The sequence below is a fragment of the Biomphalaria glabrata genome, chromosome 13 (assembly GCF_947242115.1).
Source record: "Biomphalaria glabrata chromosome 13, xgBioGlab47.1, whole genome shotgun sequence".
NCBI lineage: Eukaryota > Metazoa > Mollusca > Gastropoda > Planorbidae > Biomphalaria > Biomphalaria glabrata.
Genome location: NC_074723.1, coordinates 37,254,682 through 37,275,727, shown reverse-complemented (window position 1 = coordinate 37,275,727; position 21,046 = coordinate 37,254,682). Strand labels below are relative to the sequence as shown.

Below are 21,046 nucleotides of genomic sequence, written 5' to 3'. Positions count from 1 at the left end.
AAGATAAGATAAGTGTTAAAGATCTCCATGTCCAGTCCAAATATAATATATATAGGCATGTGCTTAATATACATTTCTAGCATTTATGTAGTAATTATGGACTTCAGTGTATTCCCCTTCTATCTAAAACAGCCTAGTAGTCTATTTTTAATCATCTTTTTTTATGCTTAGCGCAGAATTAAAATAAGGAAAAAAATGAATAAAAAAAAAAGATTAAAAAAAAAGAAATTCACTTTACCGCACGTCTGTGACCTCAGCAAACACGAGAGGGATTTTTTTTTCTTTAAAAAAAAACAACACAACACATTTACACGATAACATTATTTCGTCCCCTGTTACTAAGTAACCCTATGAGTGGTTTAAAACTGTTTTTGCAAAGGATTCCATTTTCATCTGTGAAAGAGAAGCTTGGGTTTTCAAACCTAAGCTTGTGAAAAAAATTTTTTTTTCCTGCCACTAGAAAGTTTAACTTTTGTAATAAAAAATCTTTTGTAGATTTAAAAAAAAAATAAGAGTCAGTAATTAAGAATATTAATTAATTCTGATAAAATATGCATATCTGTATAGAGGAAATATGAATCATTAGAACAAAATAATTACAAAGGGGCAATTGAAAACAAAATGCAGCCAGCTTCATTTTATATGGTGACAGGTCTCTTGTTATTTCTCGCAATACATATCCTGGGCGGGGCGTGGAGGCAGGGTGGTTAAACGCTTGGCTTCTAAATCGAGGGTTCGAATCTAGGTGAAGACTGGGATTTTTAATTACCAGATTTAAGGATGCCTCTGAGTCCACCCAACTTTGATGGTTACTTGACATTGGATGAGGAAAGTAAAGCGGTTAGTCGCTGACCACATTATGCATTTTGACATTCGACATCATGACTTGAGATAATGGCGTAATATTTCATATTTAATGTAAAAAAAAATAAATATTTCAAACACTCATATGGGGCCCCCCTCAAGTGGGGAACTGGGTAGAGTTTCAAATTCAAATTTCGGGACCATCGATAAATCTGAACGACAGTCCAGCGCGCAAACCGCACGACCAGGCAGCCATCCTAGCTACACCACAACACAACGTCTAATACTGCCTATCAAAAAGTAACGGCAGCTACTTAATTAGTAGCGCTTGCCAGGCACCCCCCCCCGCCCCTTTTTAAAAACAAAATTAAAATCAAATAAGAAACAGGATCTTCTTGCCTAATGGAAGAAATGTGATACAAAATTCTAATAACAAACTACCCACGTGCCGTCCAATAGGAACATTATAACGTAGCACGAGCTTAGCGCGAGACCAGCGCGATGACATCCTTAAGTGCATACCACACAGCCTGGCGGCAGTTAAGACAATTTAAATCGTTATAAAAGATTGTGTGTGTGTGTGACTGTGTGTGTGTGTGTATATGCGTCACGTGTGATGCCTATGAATCATGTGTTATGTGATGTAGCACAAAGGGAATTATCTGAATTTACCTGACAACACCCTGTTGGGGCACCACACATGATCTGTCGACCTATGTCTCCATTTCCTCTCTCGTCCTTTTTCTTGATTAGAATGTCTTTCAACGCCTGAATGATACTTGGCGACCGAGTTCTTGGGTGTCTTTGTCCTGGCATGTTGTAAAATAGTTTCCTTTCATAATTGTGTTATTCAATAGCTATCTTGGATTAATTGGGATCTTCTTCTTATCTTATATAATACAGACGTTACTTAAAAAAAGAATATGATTACGTCCTACGCGTCATGCATTTAGTCATGCATGTTAACCAATGACTTAATTTCTGCCAAGTCATAAGTTTTCCTGTCTGGCTCAGGCAACCCATTCCATGCTCTAATAGCACTAGGGAAGAGGGAGTATTTGTACAAATTTGTCCTAGCATACAGGATGAGGAATGTTCCTTTATCTTTGTGTCTGAGTATTTTATTAGAATTTGTTTTTGTATTTGAAGATTATGGTTCAGTGTTTTATGTATAATTGCTACTTTACTTTTAAGTCTTCTCTCCTGAAGGCTTTCTAAATTTAGTGATTTTACTAAATGTGTTACTTTAGTCAAATGTAAATATTCGTTTGTTAGGTCATTAAAATTGAGAGATACCATCAACAACTATAGATCGTCTTAAGATAGAATAGAAAGCACCCTGTTTATAAAAATCATTTCTTCTGTGCTCGAAGTTAGAAATAACAACACAATAGACTAGTTATAACTTATATAAGACTATATATGATATCAAGTAATAAACAACAAGAGCGTCCTCAAATAATGAATGTAGGCCTAACCTATACAACCTAAATAACTAGCTTTAACAATATTATCATCGTAATGTAAAGTGTTTTACCATTAAGTTTTATACCAAAAAGATCGACAATGCTGAAATACTATATACAAATACAAAATGTTAATTATACAGATATATAAGGTGTAGCCTAACTTATGCGTACTTTCATTCAACAATTCTAATTTTAAGTTACATGTATAGTATAAAAAGTCGGTTTAAATTAAATAATTACATCTTTAAGGCAAAAAAAAAGTATATTTGGTAATTAGGCCAAAGAGCCCATTTAATGATATATAAGTATAAAATAAAATGGATGTTTAGGATTCTAGCTGTATAACATCCCGCCTATATTTACAGGAAAAAATCCCTGGGATTTTTTTATTTAGGAAACCTCATGGCGTCCACCTGACATTTGTTTGGGAAAAGTAAAGGCGGTTGGTCGTTGTGCTGGCCACATGACACCTTCGTTAACCGTGGGTCACAGAAAGAGAAACATATGACCTTCACATTATTTGCCTATAGACCGCATGGTCTAAATGGGGAACCGTAGATCTCTCTACATCAGAGGTTCTCAACCTTTTAATCTCGGCGACCCCATTTTACAATCCTCCACTCTGCCGCGACCCCCCCCCCCCCCGCACACACACACACACAGCAATAGAGGAATAGACAAAAACCAATAAACTTTTTCGATGGTCTTTGGCGACCCCTTGGCAAATCGTCAATCCACCCCCAAGGGGGTCGCGACCCACAGGTTGAGGACCCCTGCTCTGCATCTATCAAATTGAAATCCGAGGGGGTCTTATTTGTTTCTAATGATCTTCCTGACAGCCTTTCAGAGTTTGCATAATTCATTTTTATTTTTAATGTTCAGATGAGCGAAACCAGGCTGAGATGTTGAAATGTTGAAACTACTACAGATGTTAGCCTGGCACAACGTTGGCAAGGCTTTTTCAACTTACATTAAAGGCTTTTCAACTTACATTAAACGTAACAGACTTATTCTATGTGTTGAACCTGTTTAGTGATGTTAGAACTAATTACTACCACTATGGCCCCCTTCAGGCGCGAGGCGACAATGGACCATCTCATAGAAATGAGATGAATGCCTGGGCATTAGCTGTGGTCGGAACGATGTCGCCCAAAAATGGTTGAAGCTGTGAGATAATAATGCAAATCAAGGGCTAGCACATGGTTTACTCCTGGGATAAGATTAAAAGATGGCTGCCTGCTAGTCTAGTATGCGCTCTGACTGTCATCACGATTGTTCTGAGTTCAAATCTTGCCTAACGCCCAACCCCCTGTCTATATTCAGAAATTTTGGGCTAGAAAATAATTGTTTTCATTTCTGAAGATTATAGTTTGGCAACGTGAACATTATATTTTGGCAAAAATGAACATTATAGTATGGAAAAGTTGAACATTAAAGTTGTGCAAAGTTGAACCTTATAGTTTTGGAGAGTTGAACATTATCGTTTGGCAACGTGAACATTGTAGTTTGTCAACGTGAACATTATAGTTTGTCAACGTGAACATTATAGTTTGTCAACGTGAACATTATAGTTTGTCAACGTGAACATTATAGTTTGGCAAAAATGAACATTATAGTTTGGAAAAGTTGAACATTATAGTTTGGCAAAGTTGAACATTAAAGTTGTGCAAAGTTGAACCTTATAGTTTTGCAAAATTGAACATTATAGTTTGGTAACGTGAACATTGTAGTTTGTCAACGTGAACATTATAGTTTGTCAACGTGGACATTATAGTTTGTCAACGTGAACATTATAGTTTGGCAAAGTTGAACATTATAGTTTGGGAACGTGAACATTATAGTTTGGCAAAGCTCAGCATTATAGTTTGTCAACGTGAACATTATAGTTTGTCAACGTGAACATCATAGTTTGTCAACGTGAACATCATAGTTTGTCAACGTGAACATTATAGTTTGTCAACGTGAACATTATAGTTTGGAAAAGTTGAACATTATAGTTTGGCAAAGTTGATCATTAAAGTTGTGCAAAGTTGAACCTTATAGTTTTACAGAGTTGAACATTATACTTTGTCAACGTGAACATTATAGTTTGTCAACGTGAACATTATAGTTTGTCAACGTGAACATTATAGTTTGTCAACGTGAACATCATAGTTTGTCAACGTGAACATCATAGTTTGTCAACGTGAACATTATAGTTTGTCAACGTGAACATCATAGTTTGTCAACGTGAACATTGTAGTTTGTCAACGTGAACATCATAGTTTGTCAACGTGAACATTATAGTTTGTCAACGTGAACATTATAGTTTGTCAACGTGAACATTATAGTTTGTCAACGTGAACATTATAGTTTGGAAAAGTTGAACATTATAGTTTGGCAAAGTTGATCATTAAAGTTGTGCAAAGTTGAACCTTATAGTTTTACAGAGTTGAACATTATACTTTGTCAACGTGAACATTATAGTTTGTCAACGTGAACATTATAGTTTGTCAACGTGAACATTATAGTTTGTCAACGTGAACATTATAGTTTGTCAACGTGAACATTATAGTTTGGCAAAAATGAACATAATAGTTTGGAAAAGTTGAACATTATAGTTTGGCAAAGTCAACATTAAAGTTGTGCAAAGTTGAACCTTATAGTTTTGCAGAGTTGAACATTATAGTTTGTCAACGTGAACATTATAGTTTGTCAACGTGAACATTATAGTTTGGCAACGTGAACATTATAGTTTGGCAAAGTTGAACATTATAGTTTGGCAACGTGAACATTATAGTTTGGCAGAGTTGAACATTATAGTTTGGCAACGTGAACATTATAGATGCTCGTTTTATAAAGTTACAAAATAGAAAATGTTTTAAAGTCCACTTACAAATTTTTTTTTTAACAGGCCGTTAAATGCCTTAAAATTCGCATGCGACCAGTGCAACGCATTTAGAACTACCCGGGCACACAAAATACTAATTCAGAATTTGATTATGCATAAATTAATCTGTCAAAGTACTTCTACTAAAACCCAACAAACCAGCCAGTAGAAATTCTGAAGTGAGTCTTGATTTTTTTGTCTTACAGGACGAGGATTTGACCCTCAACTCATCATGGCCACAGTTCACACAGTGTTTTCAATCCACGGTCCTAGTGTTCGTACCTGCGGGTGCCTTGTGGTTGTGCGCGGCATTGTACATACCTTACCTGCTGACTCGTGACCCTGGCCTGCCTGGACCTAACACATGCCTGTCAAGTGCCAAAACTGTAAGTTGCCGTGATGTTGATTGGTTTTGTCTCGGTTGTCTTTCCTTTAACTCCATGACAAATTTTACAAAACAAAATAATCTTATCTTATATAATACAGACGTTACTTCAAAAAAGAAGATGATTACTTCCTACGCGTCATGCATTTAGTCATGCATATTAACCAGTGACTTAAACTCTGCCAAGTCACTGGTTTTCCTGGCTAGCTCAGGCAACCCATTCCATGCTCTAATAGCACTAGGGAAGAAGGAGTAAAAATATAAGTAAACAATTAGATCTGACTAGTTATAATTGTTATAGTAGGCTAGTAGAGACTAACAAACACTTTCTTGTCTGTTTAAATGCTGCTTTATTCATGTTAGATCGTCCATATATATATAGGCCTAAAAAGAATTCAATTATCCCCCTTATGTGTTAATTAGCATATTCTTTCGACATGCCAGCAATGTGGGTTACTGGGTTACAATAACAGGACAAAACAATCATATTTACTATCCCAATAATGACCAAGCTTTGGTCAGTAAAACATAAACATATGATTTTGGGACAGCAGTTAGAAAAGAACAACCCAAGTAGACTCTCATCACTCTGATAATTAGGGGAAATTCTTTTCAATGGTATGGGGTTCACCAGAGGCGGACTGGCTATATGGGCATTCGGGCAAATGCCCGGTGGGCCGGTACCCAAATTGGGCCGATAGGGTCACCGAAAAAGTCGCATGAATGCCAGTAAATTATTTTAAGAGAGCTTTTACAATTTAAAGTCTAACAATAATCTAAAGCAATCATGTGGGCTAACTATTTGTGGGCCGAATTGCATAGAAATGCCCGGGCAGATTTTGACACCCACTCCGCCCCTGCGGTTTACGAAATCCTGGCGATTGCTTCAATGGTAATACAAACATCAATCCCACAAAAAAAGTTACCCATTGTATAGGTTAGATATAATATGGAGTCAAGCTCCAAGTTTATTATCATTTAAAACCTTTTTTTTTTAAGTCATCATTTTGGGATTTCTCTTTGTCAATTACTTAAATTTTTTTTTTCTTGTTTAGTCGCTCTTTTTGTTAATTAAATTATTTCGTTCAGTTCTTCTCTTTGTTTTATTTGCTTTGATTTGTATTTTGGTCCAGTCCATCTCGTTACTGATGGTTGTGCTAACCATCGCGCTCATCATCAGAGAAACCATGAGCCCATCCAGATCTCTGCCTGGCACCCCTCCTGGGCAGAGATACGACACTACCACCACGTCCCACTTTGTGGCGAGAATTGTGGAGGCCATCAGTTTTGTAAGTACATAAATCTAAATCTAATTGTTTATACTAATGTATATAGGAGAACAGGGGCGTAGCTAACAATTTACAATCATTTGGGGGCCTGGGGGCTTGACCTCTTTGGGGGCCCCTGTATTTTGCTTAATATTTAATGTAAAAAAAAAACACTCATTAGGGTCCCCCTAAAGTGGGGTCTCGGGGGGATTTCCAAATTCTCCCCCTCCTCCCCCACCCTAGCTACGCCTGTGTGGGAGAAAGATACTAACAGGCGAATTCAGATGCTATAGAAAGATACTAGGTATCACATACAAGGACCGCATCACAAAGGAGGAGATTCGAAACAGGATCTCAACGGCAATCAAGCCCCAAAATGACCCGCTGACAACTGGTCAATCAATGCAAACAAAAAAAAAAATAACGGCCATATCTCAAAGTCATCAAGGCCAGCAAAAACTGCCCTTCCGGAAACAGTATTTGGACAGAACGAGATGCAGACACGATGGGAAGACACCATTCAAGAATAGAAGGGGATTCTAATCAAGGCAAAAGACAGCGAGGATTTGAGGAAGACGGTCGACAGATCCTGAGTGGTGCCCCAACAGACTTAGGAAGAGGTGGAAGTAGAAAGGATCCTATGTTATAATAATGGATAGTAAATGTTGCCTTTCAAAGAACACTGGCTCGAAAAATTTGCTATATGCACATACTCTTTTGAGACCAAAAGAAAATCCGCTGTCGAGGACAAAGGTTATGCTTGCCCTGGATGTGTCCGAATATGTAGGTCACAGCTGGGGCTGCGTATCCTCGGGAAATACTGCATTCCTCAATAATCTTCGGACTCGAAGAAAAGCCTTATTTTTTTTTATTATATGCACATAACTTGCAAAACTGATATTCCCGTAAATTTCAAAGTAATTTCAGTTATTTTTAAATAACACAATTATCATGGCGCTAATATTGATATTCTAAGAATCAAATTATATTGATTCAGGTTTTAACTGGCATCATTACTCAACTTGAGAGAAGGAACTGCATCTTAACTTCCGGTGTGCTCTTCGTTTATTGGTTGATACTTTTGGTGTGTGACATCATTCCACTCTATACATATATAGAAATTGAGGTAATACCCGTTTCAATCATTATCTTATATATTACAGACGATACTTACAAAAAGAAGATAATTACGTCCGACGCATTTCATCTGTCAATCTTGTTGTCACGTGTTTATTTTAAGTTTGTCAGATTTGATGATCTCGATGATATAAACTTGTGACATATTAAGATTCGGAGGTGCCTTAATTAAAGTTCAAACACTTTAATTATCAATGAAGTAACACAATGTTGACATGCTTTTCTAGAGTTTTTAATTATTTTAAACTTGAACTTGAAGCAATAAATGCATGTACAAAGATATATAAAGCAGATACAGTTATTACAGGATACAGTAAAAAATGATTAATAAAATTGAGAAACTAATTACTTTTAAAACTAGCGACTTCTAGTCTAACTTTCTAGCTCTCCCTCCCTCCCTCTCTCTCTCGTTCCAAGCTACTTCTACTCCTTTTATATCTTTCCTTAGAATAAAGAACCGTGACACTCTCAATACCCATCCTTGACTCCTTGACCCGTTTACATTTATTTGTTTTTCATTTAACCTACGTTAATTGTTTCCCTGCTGTAGCCTTTAATCGGCGTCTTTCTGGCATCTAAGCAAGCGTGGGTACGCGTGACCTAATTCGAGATAGGTACACTGTCCTCATTTTGTGAGTAATGAAGTGTCACCAGGGAGGTGACACTAGTCATGCTTTTCTATTGTCTAAACTTAAGTAGATTTCTTTACTTTCAATTAGAAATAATTTTGTTATGAGTATAGATATATGTTACGATCATCACTAGTGCTAGATGTTACGATCATCACTAGTGCTAGATGTTACGATCATCACTAGTGCTAGATGTTACGATCAAACTTGATGCCAAGATATCACGTTGAAACACAATCAATGATCGTAATTGCCGAGGATTTAGAAATCGTCAGTTGATAAGATGATCATTTAGAAGTTGCTAGTTGATAAGAGGATCATCTAGAAGTTACTAGTTGACAAGACGATCTAAGTATACTATTATATATTCAATGAAGGAACTTCTCTTCGTCTAAAACAAATACTTTAATTCAAAACTTGGAAAAGCTATTCACAAATAATTACAATGGTTAAATTTACTTGATTAGAATAAACGATCTACACACTAATATAATTATGTCTTTTTTCTTGAGTTCTAACACTAGACTTTAATACATGTTATATCTAACACGTTCCGCACAAGACTGGCGGTAATATCTCTCAGCTTACAAAGCTTTGGGCGTTTCGTCATGTGACTAAATATCTCTTTGCCGCCTGGTCAAACTCTGACCAATAAATGCAGCTCAATGTACAATAATTGATATTTCAAACCAATCCCATTTATTTCAAAACATAATTTAGTGGCGTGATAGAAAATCCCGAGGTGGTTGAAGTCCCTGGCTGGTAACCTTGAGCTAAATATAGATACAGTGTACGTGACAATATATATTAAACAGACCCAGATCTGACCTACATATGTTGCAACATTTATAAAGTCGGAGCTTAATGTTTATGGCATTTTAATTAATTACAGCATCATACAGGGGCGTAGTGAGCGAAAGGTGCGCTCCTCACCTCCACATTTTGCATGAACATCACATATAAATATAGGCTTATAAATGAAAAGCTTTTGATAATAGTATTAACCTTAGAATGTATTACATAACTTAAATATCTACAACAATTTTTTTGGTCGCCTTTCTGCCTGTGGCGCCCCCCCCCCCCCGAGACAACGTGCCCCCTTGCCCCCCTCACTACGCCTCTGGCATCATATTGTTTAAGATACGGAAAAATAATATAAAAAGAATTTTATCTGTGCTGTGTCCCATTCTCTATTGCACCAGGCGCGAAGACATTTTTTTTTCTTTTTAATACTGAGGTCACTGTGACTTAGTGTAAGGAAAAACCCAGCACCTGACGAGCTTACATTTAATACGACGGTTCATAAACTCTGACACTCAAACATGAACTGCGTTAGCTTATCAGCGATGTTAGCAATATTTATAGAACCCATCATACAAACCACCACACTTTTTTTATTTGCACAAACACGCACACAAACATAAACAAACGATAATCATCTCTCTAGCCCGTATAACCACAGAACCATATTATCTATACTCAGTCGTTGGTCTGTAGCTTCAAGCAGCTAGCACAACTAGCTAGCGTTTTAAATTCTTGATGTAGAATTCAAACTAAAAAACTGAAAAAGCTTTTAGAACAAATCTGAATAGAACTTTCAATAATAAATACACAGTCAACTTGATAGTAGAAGTATGTAATGATAACTGCCAGGGTGGCTGCCTGGTATTGCGGTTTGCGCGCTGGACTGTCGTTCGGATTTATCGACGGTCGAGGGTCCAAACCCTGCCCGCTCCCATCCCCCGTCGTCCTGTGGGAGGTTTGGACTAGGAAGTAAACTATCTTCAACTCTGAAGGAACATCCGAAATATGTAAAACATTTTACAAACTCATTAGCAAGCAAAATAAAAAAAAAAATCCTTAAAGGGAAAATCCGATGGTTTTTCAAATTTGAGTTATTGACATATATTAAATTCTGCGTAAAAAGTTGTAATAGTAAACATTTTTCCATTTTTTTATTTAAATGCTTAGAAACATTTATATTTAATTAATTAGACTATAAATTCTTGACATCGCCAAAAAAACAGGGTTCTTTGATATTTTGTTTTTAGGTTAGGCATACGTCACTTCCATCCATAATACTGAAAGGGAAACTAGATTTGACAAATTGTATCGCTTCATTCTTACAGTAGCTGTTAGGCTGTAAGTCTTAGTGACAGCCTAGTCAAGCGCTATGGTACAGTTATATATTGATAGATTTAAAAGCATTAGAACAAGCAACTCGAGAAAAAGAGTAACATTTTCATCTAAGCCCCCTCCCTGTACCAAGAAGAAAATAGATCGCAGGTCTGACTGGTTCGAACAAACTGGTCAGTGTAAGGCTAAGCGAGACTACGTGTAGTTGGTCATGACAAGACAACCAAGCGATAGTGTTTGTTGTGTGTTGAGTGGTCAGGCGAGAAGATACACACTGCCGTGGTTAGTCAAGCATGTAAATCTCCTTAAACACGCATTTTTTTCTTTGCTTACAAGATCTAGATCTAACTGCACAGACGAAGATATATCTCTTTTACGAGAATGTAAACGTTACTGTAATGGTTTTCCGTTATACAGTAAGTCAATAGATTAAATTAATAGGCATATGTGACGTCACATAGAAACCCGGTGAAAGTCTGACCGTTTTGGAAAATTATGTCAGAAAAATATCAATTACTAAGTTATTATTGCAAATAAAAACAAAATAATAATATATTCATTATTTGTAAATCAAAACACATATTATATCAAAAATTGTCAAAACCATCGGAGTTTCCCTTTAAGAAAAACAATGATTATCTAAGGGAAAGAACTCTGCACTTTTGTATTTCTTAATAATGTAGAAGATATTTCCTTACTATATAATTAATTACCAATAATTAATCAACTAATTGGTTAATTTTGTTCTTGATTCATGCTTTGTTAGGTACAATAAAGAATTGTTTGAAATGTCAACTTGACCCGAGAATGGGTGTGGGAGAAATAACGTGTTCATTTATCTGTGGGGTCGAAACCTTACATATTTAGCCGAATATGTAAATACTGAAGTTCTATTTTCCCTTGTTGATATCAAGCTAAATAATTACTAACCAGTAATTAACTAATTGTTTTTTTTTAATTGGTTCTCGTCTTGTCTATGCCAATGAATAAACGCACAAAGTTTCAACCTGATCAGAGAATGAGTGTGGGAGAAAAAATGTGTTAAAACTTTTAACCAGACAGACAAACAGACAGACAGAGTTGATAAAAAATACACGTCCTTACGGTCTCACGTTTCTTGTTTCTTTTTTTTTTTTCATCATTTCCACGCCAATATTTATGGACACGACAGACCATCTCGTGATTTCATCAGAACCTATTCAGCCCTACACAACCAAAACCATCCGCTCAACTTTTCTCTTTGTTACATCAGAATCACGCGTATACACCCCAGTACATACAAGTACCCCTTTCAGACCTAGGAATGATGTGGGCTCATCTGTTTCTGTGGTTGACGGTCAAAGAGGGCCAGCAGTTTGTCAGAGTACCAATTAAAGTAGAATCAGGGGTATCCTAAAAAAAAAATCCTGAGGTTCAAACTCCCACTCTTCACCGAGATTTGAACCCGATACCCCTCGTTTTACAAAGCTTTTATCAACTCATTCTGTCTGTCCGATAAACCTTTGTACACGTTATGTCTCCTACACTCAATTTCGGATCAAGCTGAAATTTTGCACAATTATTTCTTTTAAATGCCAACACAAGAATCAATTAAAAAAAAGCAACAGTTAGTTAATTAACTATTTTAACTATTGGCTATTACTTATTTTTTGCTTGGTATCTCTAACAAGGGAAAGAAATTGTACTTGTCTGAAGTGGTAGTATAAGATGAATTAGTCCCCTTTATATGTCGCCTCTCTAAATTGAAACAACGATACATCTATTCAATCTTCTCGCTAGAAGAATAGTTAGCTCGTCTGCCCAAGGAGGCCTTAGCCACAAGTTCGAATTCAGGTCGTCCCCCCCCCCCCTTTTTTTTTCTTTATGTGTATGGTATTAAAAACTTAATTACGGTAAATTCCACCCATATATTCCTTTCTTTTCCAACTCCCCCCGCCCCCCTCCATTTTACCAACTGGTTCAGATAAGCGATAGGATCATAGCGTATTGAGAAAGCTAAAAGCATGAAATAGCACTTAAGAAAAACAATGGACCTGATTCACCAATCGTAAACAAACAACATTTAGCCACGTGATAATATTGATAAAACAATGAAAATAACGTATCACGTGACAGCCTTTATGGGTTGCGTATTTAGTATAGACGAGACAGAGCACCACGTGGCTAAATTTTGTTTGTTTACGATTGGTGAATCAGGTCCATTGTTAAAAAAACTATTATTAATCGCACAGATTTATCGTTGTTGGTCTAGAATCTAGATCTATTACACATTTAATTACATGACTGATCCAAACTAATTGATACCTCTACACATCTTAAAAGCTTTGTTGTTTTTTAAATGAAGTATATATTTCTTTCGTTCGTTGTATATGTTATTACTGTCTAGCTAGATTATAGTTTATATAAAAAGTATCTACTTGATAGCTTAACTCAGATTGAGTCAATAGATATTGGTTTTTGTACCACAAGGTATTTTCAGTATTTAAGACTATATACACATATTTGATACACAAACTTCCTAATGGAAGATTTTCTACAATTGGCGTAACCAGACGTCCGGCTAAATGAGGACATGTCCTTCTTTTTAAGGTCGAATCCTCAGTCAAACCTAGACTTATCGTCATAGAAGGCCTGAACACTGACCTGTAACGTCACAACCTGTGGGCAGTGGAGACCAATAGCTAGTTGCATTTGTTAGGGCCTTTATTATTATCTCTCTTGTCATATCTCTGACAACTTTTATCAGTATGTTTAATCAATTAGATTGTTAGCCAAGTCTGAAAGTTTTCTGTCTTTTTGTTGTCCTCCTTTCCATCCCCCTGTCCTCCTTTCTATCCTCCTTTCTGTCCTCCTTTCTATCCTTTCCGCCTTTCTATCCTCTTTTCTGCCCCCTTTTCTGTCCTCCTATCCTCTTTTCTGTCCTCTTTTCTGTCCTTTCCGCCTTTCTATCCTATTTTCTGTCCTCCTTTCTGTCCTTTCCGCCTTTCTATCCTCTTTTCTGTCCTCCTATCCTCTTTTCTGTCTTCCTTTCTGTCCTCCTTTCTATCCTTTCTGCCTTTCTATCCTCTTTTCTGTCCTCCTATCCTCTTTTCTGTCCTCCTTTCTGTCCTTTCCGCCTTTCTATACTCCTTTCTGTCCTATGCTTCTGTCCTCCTTTCTGTACTCCTTTAGACGTGCAGGTGTCGAGAAACCCCTCCTTCAAAAGACAATACACGTCTCGCCGCCCCCCATGGCTGCAGAGCCCAGCCCCATGTAGTGAGACATGCTATCTCCTGACATTTGTGAATCTATCGCCTTGACCGTATCAGCTCTGTTTTCTGACTTACCATTACTTAAAGTGCGCATCTTAATTCCCGCTTTTTTTTTTTCCCGAGCCCACGGAGATAAGGGGAGACAATTCCCGCTACTTATCCCAAGCCTGCTGCGGGAACTATTAACGCCGTCTGCTGGAGAGGCTAGTTATTTCAACTCCTAGGGGAAACAAGAAGCTCGGCGACTTTCGCTTAAAAGTCTTACCACTATAATCATGAGCGAGCATATTTTTACGTAAAAAGCACAAGGGAACCGAATTTTCTATTTTTTCGCACAAGGTTGTCCTTTGGTTACAATACTGATAACAAATGATAAATATTCACAAAGGTTGTTTAGGAACATTGTTTCATACGAAAGATCAAATGATATTTTTTTTAATATACGGTAGATATTTCGGACCGTGATAAATAGGGTGATATGAGTAACAAAGGCCGATGTCATTTAGGAACAGTATGTCAGAGATATGACATTACAAAATTAATGAGACAGACGCAGAGAGAGAGACAGAGAGAGAGAGACAGAGAGAGAGAGATACAACGAAGGCAAGCATGTTGATAAAGAAAAAGAGTTTTGCTTGAAACAGGATTACTCTTGTTAACAATGTGCAGCCACTAGACATGGAGGAGGCGTTTGGGGGAGAGGCGAATGGGGCGGCTACTAAAGACCCCGTTCTCGAAGGTGTTCCGCCCTTCAGATGAGTTTATCAGCATGCGATCCATGAGAAAATGCTGATAAATGCTTTTGAAAATTCTTCTTCGAGGTCGACTCTGTAAGCCTCATCAGTTCTTCATAATACTCTCTATCAGATCTGTCAGACGTGTAACTCCACATGGGCCCGTTAGGATGGTTGGCCCCCAGACTTCACGTATTCCCAATTTTCCCATTTTTAAAGACACTACTGTGAATATTGACTGATGGCATTTCCTTCTAGGTATACACAGATTCTTTTTGATTTAAATTAGCTCAAGATTAGTTTGTATATTCATGGACTTTGAATATTTCGTTCCCAGATCTTTATCTGCAAAACAATAAAATCTGAAAAAGGAAAAAAAAGGCGGGGAGTGTATGAACCCGGGACCATGGAGACGTCCGAACGACAGTCCAGCGCGCATACCGCACGGCCAAGCTGCCACCCTATTTAGATTCAAGTAGTTGCTAAAACGTGTAAAGTGGTTGTTAAAACCTGTAAAATGGTTGCTAAAACCTGTAAAGTGGTAAAACCCATAAAATGGTTGTTAAAACCTTTAAAGTGGTTATTAAAACCTGTAAAGGGGTTGCTAAAACCTGTAAAATGGTTGCTTATACCTGTAAAGTGGTTGCTAAAACTTTTACAGTGGATTCTAAAGCCAGTCGAATAGGCTACCTCACAAAGATGATGGAATGTGTGGCTGAGAGACAGCGCCTCGATAAATTTTCAATTAGCGGTTTGAGTTCAAATCTCGACTCGAAATAAGTTGTGTTTGCTGGGCGTCTAAAGGCAGCATGGAAGCCTTCTCACAGATACCCCCTTCTCCTCCACATGTCCATAAAGGAGAGTAGACCAGAGCGCACTGAGTATTGTATATCAGTGTATAGCCAAGCAAAAGTAATTTTGAAGAAAGGTATCCAGGTATATAAATCCATAACACGTATCACGATCGCGACATGTTTGGATAATATTTTATCTTATCTTATCTTATAAAATACAGAAGTTACTTAAAACAACAACAACAACAAATGATGATTACGCTTACGCGTGTTCCTAGGTTAATCTAGTTATGCATGTTAACCAATGACTAAAATTCTGCCAAGTTATTGGTTTTCCTGGCTGACTGAGGCAACCCATTCCATTCTATAATAGCACTAGGGAAGAAGGAGCATCTCGATGTGTGTTATATACCCTACTAGCTGGATGTGACCCGAGGCCTGCGGGCCTTAGTTTGGGTGTTACTGATCTACTGTATTGAATTTAGATCTATGTCAAACTTGGAGAATGTTCCCTTCACATTTTTTTTTATTTAGCCACGAAAATAAATGCAGAGTATGAAGGTTTACCCGATTTGTTAAAAAAGTTTCGTTCTTTTATAGAGATACAATTAGGTACTTTTTGTCTATTTTTGGGCCCTTCCGGTTGTGGGAGGGACATTAAACATGCACTACGGTCTCCGCCATGATCTAAGGAACTTTTATACCAAGTTTTATCAAGATTGGTCAAACGGTTTTGATTTTTATTCCGGACATGCATACATACATACATGCACCTTGCCTTTCATATGCTATATATAATGAATAAAGGGAACGTCTCTTTGAATATCTCGTCTTTGTGTATTTCTGAGGTTTTTTTTAGATTTTGTTTTTGTATTTGAAGATTATGATTCAGTGTTTGTTTATTATGTTTTTTTTCTAGCATAAAGACTTCAAACCCTGAAAAATTTAAAATACAGACTAGAATTCTTATCTTTAAAAAAATAACGTCACATTGAGAGTAATAGAAGAATTGAATTCTAAAATAATTGTTTCCGTTTTATTACTTCCCTTGTTTATGTGTATGCAGATGTATGCTACTGATGTGTTGAGATTTATTTGGATGGTGTCTGTTATGTTTCTGGTGTTGGTTCAGTTAGTACTCAACTGCTTTAGTGACGTTCAACTGTCCACATATAACAGATACGTCTCTGAGGTAAGTCCTCGATTTGACCCACTTTTTTTCCCAGCTTCCACATAATCCGGAATTTTTTTTTTTAAATATGTAAACTGTCTAAAAAGGATTTTAAATTTTGTTTTTGTTAAATGTATTTCTAACATTGTTAGTTAAACTGAAATAACACTGTATTTCTAACATTGTTAGTTAAACCCCCCCACCCCTCTTTCTTTCTTCCCCTCCCCCTTTTCCCAACTGGTCCATGCAAGTGATAGGATCATAGCGCATTGAAAAAACTTAAAGCATGAAGTTGCGCTAAACAAAAACATTTGGGAAAACTTTTTGTGATGGCAAAGATTTTTTTTTTTAATTCAAATGATTTTTTTTTTTTTTTTTTTTTTATAATTTTTTTTTATTTTAAAAAAAAATAAATTTTTAAATATTTTTTTTAAATTTAAAAAAAAAATTATTTTTTTAATTTTTTTTAATTTAATATTTTTTTTTTTTTTTTTTTTTTTTTTAAATTTTTAAAAAAAATTTTATTAAAAATTAAAAAATTTTTTTTTTCATTTTTGTTTAATTTTTTTTTTTTTTTTTACATTTTTTTCTTGTTTTCCATCTAGAATGAATGTCCGGAAGTGAATGCGTCATTTCTTTCAAAATTGACATTTTCATGGATCACAAGGTTAGAAAAACATATCAACTGATACCAATGATACAAGCATAGGTCTTATCTATTAAATCTAGACTGGAAATCGGAAACAAATTGTTATCCCCGATACAGATTTTTATGTACGTAACTCTTTTTCAAGCTGTCGCCCCAAGCAATCTTTTGTGTCTTAGAAAAGTAATGATCTTTAATTTTCAAAGTTTAGAAATAATGCTAAATCACTTTTCGGATTTTTTTTTAGAATGGGCTATTACTAGATCTAAATCTAAAAATTAAATTATATGTTACATAGGTTAGGGTTGAAAAACAACAACTTTACTTCATATAACTACTTTACAAAACAACGAATGTTTCAACTTTTTCAAAAAAAAATTCACTTTTTTTGTAGTTTTAAAAAATCTCCATGTCCAGTCTAGATATAATATATATAAGTCTATAGATACAAGCTCTCAAATTAAAAAAAAAAAATTCGTCCTGCCTTTCTTAACTCTTTCTCTCCGTAATTATTTACCACATTCTGGTGGAATCAACACTGGTATCGTCAGTTAGGAGGGAAAGAGTTAAAAAAAAATGTGACACATTACTTCATCGTATAGAAACGAGTTAATTAAATGGTTTACCTTTGTCTTCATCTTGTAGACTTATCTTTACCGGATATAGAAGACCTTTAAACCCCAGTGACCTCTGGCAGCTGAACCCTCGTGACTTGAGTGACACGGTGGTGGCGCGTTTCTCACGTGCTTGGTTCAAGTATAATAAAGTGAAAAGGTAGGTCAAAGACGCGACGTGAAACAAACATGCTATAAATAATGATAAAAATAATTTTTAATACACTTTTTTTTTTACACGTTGGCTTAATGTTCTTGTTACGTCATGCCTGCCTGGTTATGAGCTTGGTCACGTGGTCACGTCTAGCGTAGCTAGGAATTCGTCATCATTTGGGGGCTAGGGGTTTGACCTCTTTTGGGGCCCCTGCGTTTTGTGTAATATTTAATATTTATTGTAAGAACACTCATTTGGGGGCTCCCCTAGTGGAGGCACATGGGGAGTTTGAAATTCCTTCCTCACCCACCCTAGCTACGCCGCTGATATATAGTAATATATTATATAATTATAATTCCTTTTTAAGCAATATAACAAACTAAACATGGATATTTTCTTTGTCATTGCACAATAAAAAGAAACACATTCTCCACACGAGGATTGAACCCAAGACAATTACATCTAGAACTTTCATTACTCTAATTTCTATCTCGAATATCTCCATTATATCTTATTACAAAACGACTTCATAATATATCGACTTCGTCTCCTATTTTTACAAAGCTTATATCAACTCACTCTGTCTGTTTGTCTGTCTGGTAAAAAGTTTGTACACGTCGTTTCTGCCTCACCCAATCTTGGATCTAGTTGAAATTTCGAAACAATTATTTCTTTAACCTGAAAACACAAGAATCAATTTTTTAAAAATTAAAAAAATTAGTTAATTTACTATTGGAAATGATTTTTTTTTTTGCTTGGCTTTCGAAGAAGGGAAAGAAATTGTAATTGAAAGAAGTGATAGCATAAGATGAATTAGTCCCCTTAAGGAGGCTTCAGCCCTGATTTCGAATTTAAGTCGTATACGGTAAAAATCACCAAGATACCACCTACTCCCCCCTTTTCCTCAATTTGTTCGGACAAGTGATAGGAACACAGCGCATTGAGAAAGCTAACAGCAAAAACGATTTGTAAAACTATTTCTAATCGCACAGATTTATTATTGTTAGTTTAGATCTATTCCAAATTTAATTAAATGACCATGACTCATCTAAACTAATTGATACAATTACATTTAATATAAGCTTTGCTTTTTTTAAAGTATTTTTTTTGTTTACATTTTTCTTGTTTTTTTTTTTTTTTAAATCAACACACAATAGCGCCATTCCACATGAACATAACACATGGGAAGCTTTGACGTTTCCATGGCAACACTAAAGCCAATCTGGAGTTTTCTCCCTATCAACCTGTAAAAAATAGGACTTCCTCATACATTTTGAAACGAGTTTTTTTTGTTAGTTATGCCTATATGGTTGCAGTCATATATAAATAATAATATACAACATTTCACTTTTACAACACTTCACGTATACAACACTCCACTCATACAACACTTCACTTATACAACACTTCACTTATAGAACACTTCACTTATACAAAACTTCACTTATAGAACACTTCACTCATACAACACTTCACTTATACAACACTTCACTTATACAAAACTTCACTTATACAACACTTCACTTATACAACACTTCACTTATACAACACTCCACTTATACAACACTTCACTTAAACAACACTTCACTTATACAACGCTTCACTTATGCAACACTTCACCTATATTCACATCCTTCCCTATCATAGACTTTCCTTGCCATTTATAAGTGGTCGAGGGTGTAAGTACGCTTGAACTTGGCTTAACTCGGCTACCTATGAAGGAGGTTCGAGGTTCAACACCTGACTCGAGCAGAGTTGTGTTTACTGAGCGCCTAAAGGCAGCACGGAAAACCTTCTCCCAGATACCCCCACTGATCCACAAATAAGATTGGACCATAGCATTCTGAGCATGCTATAGGCATGAAAGTAGCACTATATAAAAGCTACAATATATATATATATATATATATATATATATATATATATATATATATATATATCCTTTTTTGGATAGTTTATTTACAAATTTGTTTACACTCCGCTCTAGGTTTGACCAGCAATCCAGCTGGCGAGCGACCAACGGTACATCTTCAAACAGCTCCAGCAACGAACAGACCAATGGTAACAGAAACAAAAACAACGGTATGTCCCGGCACCCGAGGGCCAGATCCAATAGGGCTCACCTCCCCCCTACCCCCCAACCGACTCGTCTGTACAATTCAACAAGAAATCTTTCATTAAAAGCAATTTAAGACAGCTGTTATCAAATTATTTAACCGCATGTAATGAGTTGTGGTTAAGTCACTCAGCACAAAAGCATTATTGGCAACTCAATGAATGTAGTCATTATAAAGGCGCCTCAATGGACTTCATCATGACTAGGTCAATATGGTCTCCCTGGCCTCTAGTTCTTTCCCTTTTTACCCTTTCAATTTGACTCTCATTCCATTCTTCTCTAATATAGTGGCTGTCATTGAACTGTTGAGGTACACCCAGTGGCGTCACTAGGGTCGGTGTCGCCCTGTGCGGCCCGCACCTCCCCCCTTTAGTGACGCCACTGGGTACACCCCGTATTATAAAACAAACTGATTTTGAGATTCTATTTTTACTACTAAAGGATCTTTAAAAAAAAATTCACCCCTCCTAGGTTGATACCATACAAATAAAACTTGCTCTCTCAAATGACTACCTAATTAACATTTATAAAAGATTCTTAAAACACCCCTCACCAAAAAATAAATCAATAAATTATTCTATAGATAGAAAACGTGTCTACGTTTGTCCCCCTTATCTCTCTCTATTCTCTAACTGTCGTCATCATTTTCTGTCCAAACTACTTTTTGGTGCACAACATAATGAATAAAACTATTTCTGACACTTCGCTTCACTTCATCATCCACAATTGTGAAAAAAAAAAAAAAACAATTAGCAAAGAGCTAACGTCTTTAAGATAATCCTAAATGTTTCATTAACTGGGGATTTGAGGTAAAAATTCTGGACTTTTTATTCAGAGTCCGAAATGCTTTAGCAAGGCCCTATTGGCAC

The 21,046-nt window shown here is 36.2% G+C and overlaps 1 protein-coding gene across 1 annotated transcript in view; it reads left to right on the top strand.

The window, feature by feature from the left end:
• The window catches only part of LOC106072460 (multidrug resistance-associated protein 1-like), a 66,238-nt gene that overhangs the window by 3,782 nt on the left and 41,410 nt on the right, over positions 1 to 21,046 (top strand). Inside the window, exons 2-8 of the mRNA XM_056008751.1 lie at positions 5,349 to 5,528; positions 6,661 to 6,816; positions 7,793 to 7,921; positions 16,543 to 16,668; positions 17,253 to 17,314; positions 17,939 to 18,067; positions 20,049 to 20,143. Coding sequence (XP_055864726.1) covers positions 5,349 to 5,528; positions 6,661 to 6,816; positions 7,793 to 7,921; positions 16,543 to 16,668; positions 17,253 to 17,314; positions 17,939 to 18,067; positions 20,049 to 20,143 — 877 coding nt within the window. The remainder of the gene's footprint in view (positions 1 to 5,348; positions 5,529 to 6,660; positions 6,817 to 7,792; positions 7,922 to 16,542; positions 16,669 to 17,252; positions 17,315 to 17,938; positions 18,068 to 20,048; positions 20,144 to 21,046) is intronic.